This window comes from Conger conger, chromosome 13 (assembly GCF_963514075.1).
Source record: "Conger conger chromosome 13, fConCon1.1, whole genome shotgun sequence".
NCBI classification, from domain to species: Eukaryota; Metazoa; Chordata; class Actinopteri; order Anguilliformes; family Congridae; genus Conger; species Conger conger.
Window position 1 is genome coordinate 9,727,829 of NC_083772.1, and position 8,995 is coordinate 9,736,823.

The following is an 8,995-nucleotide window of genomic DNA, read 5'->3' on the forward strand; positions in this document are numbered from 1 at the left end:
TGGGAGGGCCCCAGCTAAGATATTTTGTAACGACATGAGGTACACTTATCATCCAGTTATTCTTATGAAGGGTTACGTACGTGATCATGTCCTCTGGCTCCTTGTTCAGCATCTGCACGTTGGTCATCATCATGCTCCGCCCCACTTCCTTATCCAGGTGCCGCAGCATGTTGTCAATGGCCTTCCGTACTTGGGCGTAATACATGGCCATACCTGAACATTGAAAAACACACAAGCAAATGTTATTTATTAGGTTATTTGACAGGAACATCTATCTGTACGTTAGCCAGGAATGCTACTGTTCATTTTGGGCTACGTGTTTTGGCAGTAGGATGAAGCCGGAGGACCTGGAGTAAACCCACACGAACACGGGGAGAACATGCAAACTCCACAAAGAGAGGAACTGGCCAAGCCGGAACTCAAACCTAAAACCTCCTTATTGCAAGGCAACCACGGCTAACCACGGCACCACCGCGCCACCCAACGAATAAACGATAAATGACAGATGCGACCTGTAGCGTAGTGGTTAAGGTACATGACCGGGACCCGCAAGGTTGGTGGTTCGATCCCCGGTGTAGCCACAATAAGATCTGCACAGCCGTTGGGCCCTTGAGCAAGGCCCTTAACCCTGCATTGCTCCAGGGGAGGATTGTCTCCTGCTTAGTCTGATCAACTGTAGGTCGCTTTGGATAAAAGCGTCTGCCAAATGACATGTAATGTAATGTAATGTAATGATGGGAAATACTACAGATCCTGTGCCAGTCGTGAAATGGGACAGAGCCAGAAAACAGAGAAGAGACACCAGGTGAATCCAGGTGTTCCCGCTACCCACCTATGAGCTTGGCCTCCTCCTCAGTCAGCGTGGTGCTCAGGTAGGTCTTCTTCACCCGCAGGGTGTTCCCTGAGGGCAGGGTGGCCCCCGTGTTGGGCATGGGGGGCTCCCCGTCCTTCTGCTGCAGGTTATCAGCGATGACAAGGAAGGCCCTCAGGCCGATGTTCATCCTCTGCAGAGCGCACACAGACACCCACCCGTTACCACCATTCGCTCCTTCCCTTCCCGTCTTCCTTTTCGTGTCTCTCGGCTCTGAAGGCCTAAGTATACCTGTCCTCTGAAGAGCCTCTGGCTGCCGCATGACTGCGCAGTTTGCGCAGCAGGGATCTGAGGAGTTGTTTTTGCGCACTAATGCCGCGAACAGCTGGCTGACGGAAACCCCTCACTCCCACCCAGGATGACTCTATGGCAACTGTGCCCTGCCCCAGTCCATACCCAACACTGGGGTGGTCAGAATGACATTTTAAAACCACAGGGCACAGCTGTAGGGCGAGGACTATCGCTTCACTAGGAAAGACCGCTGCGATGTCAATGGCTTTTAAGCCTCACCACTTCAATTTTACCTCCCACACACAAAATTCAGCAGACAAACAGGTACTCACGAGGCAGGTAAACAGAGAAAATAAGCCCACAAGAACAGGTAAAACGGGAAAGGGCACAATAACATAATTACACCGTGGGTGGATTTTCTCAGCTTGTTGTTATTGTTTACAGTTTTTGGACGCTTTTTCCCCCTGCGTGTCTTACATGGCCTTTCAGCTTTAAACCAGGGACACCCAGCCCAGCTATCCTGCTGTTTTTCCACGACTTTCCTGCAGTCTCTTACTGTACATAACACACTGGGGACGTGAACTTTAAAATGACAGCACAAGCAGACATAATGTCCCTTGAACGCTGACTCAGATTTAGAGGTTTGTTTCAACACAAGTAAAAAAACTGTTATTCCTTAAGCTGTAAAAAAAAACAGCAAACCGAGGGACAAGTGTCTTGTTACACTAAATCAGAACAAAATGAGAAAGTGTCTCTGTTCAACCCAGCTGGGCCTCGGTGACGATGACACGTAATTAATTTATATAATAGCCTCTTGGTTTCCCTTCTGTCTGTGATATTACCAGGGATATATTACTAAATGGCACATGACAGGAATGGCCAATAAGGATTAAGAAGGTGACATATCATGCTGTTTTAGGCATGTATCCCATAATCTGGGGTGATCTTCTGAACTAACCACAATGCCAAAGAACTAGCTTAACTTAGCTTAGCCAAGGCCACTGGGCTAGTTTGGCCGGTAGTGTTTGAACACGCACAGCCTACTGGCAACAGCAGCAGCAGCAGCAGCTGCGGGCTTATGAGCAACACTTGACTGGCATGGCAGACGGGGACATGGAGAACCAAGTTGTGATTACCTCAGGATTAAGGCTGAAGGCCTTGGCCGCCTTCCCAACACACAGTAGGTCAAAGATGATCTCTTTCATGGCGAAATCAAGTCTTTCCTGTACACACAAAAAGACACACGCCGTATCAGTTGGAGACGATATCACATGACAAGATCTGCTCTCGAAAATAATGTCCATTCCCTCACACGTTCAGAAATAAAGGGACAGTGGAGGTACACTTTTAATTCCAGGAGGAAAAGGTCCCAAATGTTAAGGTAAAATAATGCATTTGGATACAATTAAGAAACTTTTACAAGCAAAAACAGTTTACAGTTCTAAAAGAAATAACAGCTATGCAGGCCCGGTCTCAGGCGTGTGTCCATGCATTGGCAGGATAGTTTCTCTTTGATAGGGGAGGACCATCACCTCTCAGGAATGAGCTGAGGAATGAGGGCAGCAGTACCCTGCCACAGAGAGGCATCAGCCATTGCACACAGGGCATGAGGTAAACCAGGGCAGCCCAACCCTGTTCCTGCAGATCTACCGTTCTGTAGGTTTTCACTCCAACCCTAACTTGGCACACCCGGCTAATGTGCAGTTCATCACAATCTCTAACTGACGAACGCTGTGTGCTTTGTTAGGGTTGAAATGTGAACCTACAGGAGGGTAGATCTCCAGGGACAGGCTTGGGCAGCCCTGAGAGTGTGAAGTTACAGCTGGGCGGCAGGTCCCAGTGGTCCACACACCAGGTTGGGGGTACGAGTCAGTGATGTTCACTCCGGAGCTTGTTGAACAACTTCCTCCCAAACCCAACGTCGTACCTGAGCGATGAACTGGATGATCTTGACAAAGATGTTGAGTGGCATGTCCCTGGGCACCACGCTGCGGGAGCCCTTGGGGAACAGGTTGGTGATGATGGTGTTCAGGCGACTATGGGAGGAACAAAAATAATAATAATTGAGTAAGACATCCCAAACCAAACAGTCCATTAATATCTGCCTTAGCACTGTGGCCGGGGGAAACAAGGTGATACGGGTGTGCACGCTCCAAATAAAAAAAATATTTTTCAAACCAAATCAGGACCAGCCCTGTTCCTGGAGATGGACCGTCCAGTAGGTTTTCATTATAATTAGCAGCTCAACAACATCTCTAGCTGTAGAATGAGGTGTGCTTTGTTAGGTTTGGAGTGAAAACCCACAGGACGGTAGATCTCCAGGAACAACGTGGGCAGCTCTGCTGTAGAGGCATAAATAGCACATTACGCCTTCACATGTCTTCCCGCTGATCCATCGATTGACTTTAAAGCGTCTCATATTCACGGCGTAATTAACAGCTGGCTGTCACAAGCGTGGCCCGAGCCCTCCTGCCGTTAGTCACAGGGGTTTACGCGGTCACATGACCCTCTAACGGGGAGCCTTAAGCCTCTCGGTAACGCACTGTCCCGTTTCATCTGCTCCCGCTCTAATCCCGGACTCATCCCTGACACCCCTCCCTCCTCCCTCAGTCACACTCCTCCCTCCGTCCACCTCGCCCCTCCACTGCCGCAGACATAGCTGCTGAAAATTAACCAGAGGAGAGGAGGAGGAGAGAGAGAGAGAGAGAGAGAGCGCGCTCATCTCCACAGGGGGTAGTTTGTTTTCCTGTCTGCTAATTGCGCTTTTGTTATTTCGGGCTTAGCGCCTGACGACAGTGGCGGCGGATCGATGCTCCGGACAGCAGAAAAGACGCGCCTCGCGAGAGCCGCGGTTTCATTCATCCGCTTGTTTTCTTTTCATCTATTCAGCGATTCCTTTTTTTTCTTCTCCACATTCCCCCCCTCCATTAAGAATGATCCCATTCACGAGCCTCGAGTTACATAAACAAGCATCCTGTTGGCTCTGCCGTCCCGCAGGTCTCCCGGGAGGAGGCACAGAGGCTTCATGTGAGGGAGAGGTGGAGCGGCGAGCTAATGCTACAGTACGTGGCAAACATGCGCTACATGTGCACTCCAGGAATAGCCACAAGTCACACAGGGGGTTGTTACAGTCATACGCTGAATACAGGTGTTTACTGCGAAGCCCCATAGACAGTGGTGTGTTCTGGTCACAGTGAATACAGGCGTTTATTGTGATACTGTACACACTGGGGTGTGCTATAGTAAACATAGTAAACATGGGAACGAACCTCTGCGTCGCAGTGTTGCTTTCACACTTGATGCGGATCATATAGACCCAGAGTAGGCGGTAGAGGGACTCCAGTGCAACCCGCGCCATTTTGGGGTCCTTGCTCTGCAACAGAAAGAGATCATATTTTTGGATCAGCCGTCGAAGAACCAGGAGGAGCGAAACTACTCCAGGGGCCTGTAGGAAATATCTGCCTCAGATGCCACTAGGTGTGCTGGCCACACGTTCCTTTGACAATTGCAATACAGTTGGTACACATTGATGAATGGTATGGTAGAATAGTAGCCAGGAGTGAGTGACTAGGAACTACTCAATTCAGCAGACATGCTAATTCAGGATGGTCAATGCGCTACAGCCTAATTTATAAGGAATCACAGATCCTTTCCTTTCTTGGGTAAAGTATCATTCCTGATCAAGGCTAGGGAATGTATAAAAGGTAGTCACTGCAAAGGTTCTGGGTTCAGATGAGCTCCGCTGAAACCAGAATAAGTTTAATGGATTTCTGAGAACTACCGTTCCTGTAAATAAAAGTCATTTTCATCAAGTTTGAGAGATCTTTTTCTTCTTCCTGGACTGACAGGTGACAGCACGGGCCAAGATGTTGGCTGACAGCGTGAGGATATGCCAGGCATTCTCCTCAGCGAGATAAGGAGGTGCGCGGGCCACAGAAAACCATTAGCACAAATAACTGTCCTGCGATGTGCTGACCTGTTCAGCCGCATTCCGACAGGCACGCTTCCCCGAAACCGCCACGCTCACGTTCGGTGGGGAAATAGTTATTCCCCTCTCCCGCCACAAAGCCACATACGGGCCCATCCGCCCAATAACGATCACCACATTCCTTCTACGGCATTCTTCCTTTTTCTTTTTTTCTATTTGCTGTTCTTTTCTAAAAAACATTCCGTGTTGCCTCGGAGGACAATGCGGTCCTGACATAGACTGCTCCTCGCCTATCGCGGCTCAAATCTGCGCGCCGGGGGTGGGGCGCAAGGTGAAGATGGGAGGGGGTGCGTTCGAACGGAAGACCCACGCGACATTCTGCCTCCGTACGCCTGCCTGCCGTTAGCGACCGGAACAGAAGGGTCGCTAAGCAATGCCACCGTCTTTCGTCTCACACAGCGTTCCCCTGTTGAAACCAGGGCTTGCGATATTTCGTTGATAAAACAAACTAAACTCATAGAGGGCTGGGACGTAATCAGCAGACACGGGGCAAATATGTAATTGTTTTGGATTCGAATACATTTCTTTGCACGATTGACATAGTTGCCTGGTGTATTTCAGCTAACCAAGAGGACCAGAAGACGGGTTTGCACTTTTTGAGAGTATTTAATAGGTTCCAATACACCAGAGAAGCTCAGTAAAGCAAAGATGGCTATTTGAGTCCAAAACAATTATGTATTTTACCCAGGTCTGGCTCTCTGAGAAACAACAAGAAGACAGGAGATAGCAAGAGCCTCATTAAGAGGCCAGATCATTTTCATCATTTCACCTAATCAAATTAACACAGTTTAGAAAAGGCCCTCCTTCCACGGTTCACGCTGCCACTTTCACTGTGCAGGTCTCTGAAGTCAATGCCTTCACAGCCCCTGATTAAACAAGGCAACATCTCTATTCTTAGTCTCGGTCCTAATTCCGGAGCCACAGTCATCAGATGACTAACACTGCTTAAATCAATCAATGATGAATGTCAATATCCCAAATAGCCTGTCTGTGCACTCAAACCTTGCGGGGATTTGTCACTGTTTGTTTGGGGGGATGTCAGGGCCGGTACCTTAAGATTGGAGAGGCAGTTGTTGAGGAAGTTGAACCATCTGCTGAGGAAGAACTGCTTCTGGCTCACGCACAGCAAACACGTCACCAGCGGGTACAGGGCCTGGACGGGACAGGAGCACAGGGGTGAGGTGATGGATTCACCCCAAAAAACACATTTACGCCTCCAAAATCAAACTTTGTGACAAGGGTTACTAACTGACAAACACATCTGGTTAGTAAATAGCTTTCTCTGCTAGTGGAGTCTTGTGCGGTTACCCGTGATTCTTTCACTTACTCAATCTTACAGGACACACAAGAAGACTAAGTGAATGCCTACAAATTACCTATATACCTATATTTTCTTCAACACAATTATATTACATTACATTATTGGCATTTTGGCAGATGCTCTTACCCAGAGCGACGTACAGTTGATTAGACTAAGCAGGAGACAATCCTCCCCTGGAGCAATGCAGGGTTAAGGGTCTTGCTCGAGGGCCCAACGGCTGTGCGGATCTTATTGTGGCTACACCGGGATTAGAACCACCGACCTTGGTGTCCCAGTCATTTACCTTAACCACTGCGCTACAGGCCGCCCTGACGTATGCACGCATGCTCTGTTTAATGACATTCACTGGAAGAACCAGGAGCTGAGTTTGTGTCAAAACCAGGTCTGGACCATTGATTGCTTCAGAAGCCTCAGAGACCACAAACATCTCTGCCGTGAGCCTGCGTGACACCGGTTGCCACAGCGACAAAAGAAAATAAACAACAGAAACATCTGCAGGGGCCCTAGGTCTCCACTGCCATGGCCTACCAGAGAGTGCTTCTTCCTGGAGGAAAGTTCCAACGTTGTGTCATACAGGCTTTCCACGAAGTTCCTCAGACAGGGGACGTTCACCTCATTCTTTACAGCCTGTGGTCACAAACGCAGTCAGCAAGTGGACATCTACTGTATGAGAGAAGCTGACATCTTACCCAACAATGTAGATAAGACAATATGTACATCAGTGTTTAAGAGGTGACTGTACAAGATGTACAAAACAAAAGCTAAGAGGTGATCCTTATGGTATATAAAAATGTATACCTTTTATGAAGCACACTACTTTGAACTTGATATGAATATGATTTTGTTTTACCCACCCCCTCCCGACCCACCCATTTAACAATGATTACGATGATACCTTTGCTAGTATTGTTTGGCTAGGTAAGCAGATTATTCATACATTTGCGTGTTGCGGTATTTTCATAAATAAAAAAAACAGATAATCAAATAGGCCCTAGTCCTTATCTTTGTTGTACAGGTAGCAGTTGAAATTGTACTTCCCTCTAGGGTAATCTTTTTATGAAGTGTGCCTTGCAGTACATTTCAATCGTTGATTTATGAGGGTTAGGCTTGCATTCACTGCATTGTGCTATAGTATGTGTACAATGACCGTACGTTGGGGTTTTTGGACCGCCAGTAGGCTCTATGCCTGTAAACCTGGACAGGCGAAGGTTAATAACGGGTTTTCCCTTTCCCGGACAGCTGATGTGACAAACTGTTACAAGCGAATCCTAAATTGCTATCAAGCTGCTAGCTACCAGTGAGTATTGCAGTTAGTACCAGAGCCATGCATTTGTATTAGCAAGAACAAGTTGGCGGATGGATAGCTAGCTAGCAACCAAGATAAACAACAGATGCGATAGCTGGATGTCAAAGTTCTTCGGAGAGTCTTTAACCTTCTACGGTCCTTGGATAGCAGTCAGGAAATGAGAACTAACTGCGGCCTTTTCACCCAGCAAAGGGAGCCTTGTGAGAGGGTGAGAACTCACCGCAGCGACGGGGACCAAAATCTCAACAAAGAGGCCTGCCAGGGCGTGCTTAATGTCCTTGTCTTTCACTTCCACAAAATACTGGGCGCACTCCTGTAATGGAGAACGAAAACACAAGACACTGAGAACATCCATACGCCAATAACAGGGTCATTTACACTGCAGGAGGAACAAAGTGTTCCGCAGCACTGAACAGCACATATAATATGGGCAGATTGACAGAGAGAGAGAGAGACAGAGAGAGAAGGAGTAATTCATGGATAGAAACGGCACTGAAGAGAGAGCATGCCTCACATAGCGAGATAGGCTGATAAGGGAAGTGATTTCTCAAGATTATCTGAAAGCTCATATTTTACACTACCACACATCAGTCGTGCCTTCATGTTTTCTGCGTCATGATTTTTTCCTTCATGAAATGTTCATAACTTAGGTGTCAAGAATGGCATTTCAGCTGCTCTGAAAATCCAATGAATCTCTGGGTGACAGGTTTGGGCAGAAACACAGGATGGCAAGAGTGCTAACCCCCCCCCCCCCGCCCCGCCCCAGTCACAATAACTTAAAGTGATAGCCCAAAAAGTACTTCTACTCAATCTGCCAAGCACTCATGTGTAAACTGTTATGTAAAAAAGTGATAAATGAAAAATGATAGTTCCTTTTATTTCACAAAATGATAAGAGCTTTCATGCAAGAATTCTATTTCATGGTGAACTGCTCTAATGCTGATCCCGGGCCTTCGCATGCATTAGTCTCTCTAATGGTGCTATGGCCCTCACCAGCTTGACGTTCCGATGTGAGATACGTCCACCCAAGTGCCAGGAATGTGTTTTGTTAATAACCACATAATAAATAAAAGTAAAGCACTTTTTTCTGACAGATAAAGTATCGTACGTGGAGATACAACTGCAAGCGAACCCAGCCATTAACCTATGACATAATGTTGGCGAAAACTTGACAGGGCCAATTAGAATAGAGACACCTCATAGTCTCACAAACAATAGGGCCAATGCACAGTAGTAACATTTCTACCCATGAGCCAGAGTTAGCCAGGGAGGTAAATT

General features: G+C 47.5%; 1 protein-coding gene across 7 annotated transcripts in view; it reads right to left on the minus strand.

Moving 5' to 3' along the window:
- The window catches only part of frya (furry homolog a (Drosophila)), a 108,033-nt gene that overhangs the window by 47,630 nt on the left and 51,408 nt on the right, over positions 1-8,995 (minus strand). For all 7 annotated transcript variants that reach the window (XM_061217634.1, XM_061217630.1, XM_061217633.1 and 4 more), the window contains exons 9-16: positions 7,938-8,030; positions 6,940-7,038; positions 6,142-6,243; positions 4,372-4,475; positions 3,030-3,138; positions 2,239-2,325; positions 833-1,004; positions 81-213 (exon numbers count right to left, since the gene is read on the minus strand). In XM_061217634.1, coding sequence (XP_061073618.1) covers positions 81-213; positions 833-1,004; positions 2,239-2,325; positions 3,030-3,138; positions 4,372-4,475; positions 6,142-6,243; positions 6,940-7,038; positions 7,938-8,030 — 899 coding nt within the window. The remainder of the gene's footprint in view (positions 1-80; positions 214-832; positions 1,005-2,238; positions 2,326-3,029; positions 3,139-4,371; positions 4,476-6,141; positions 6,244-6,939; positions 7,039-7,937; positions 8,031-8,995) is intronic.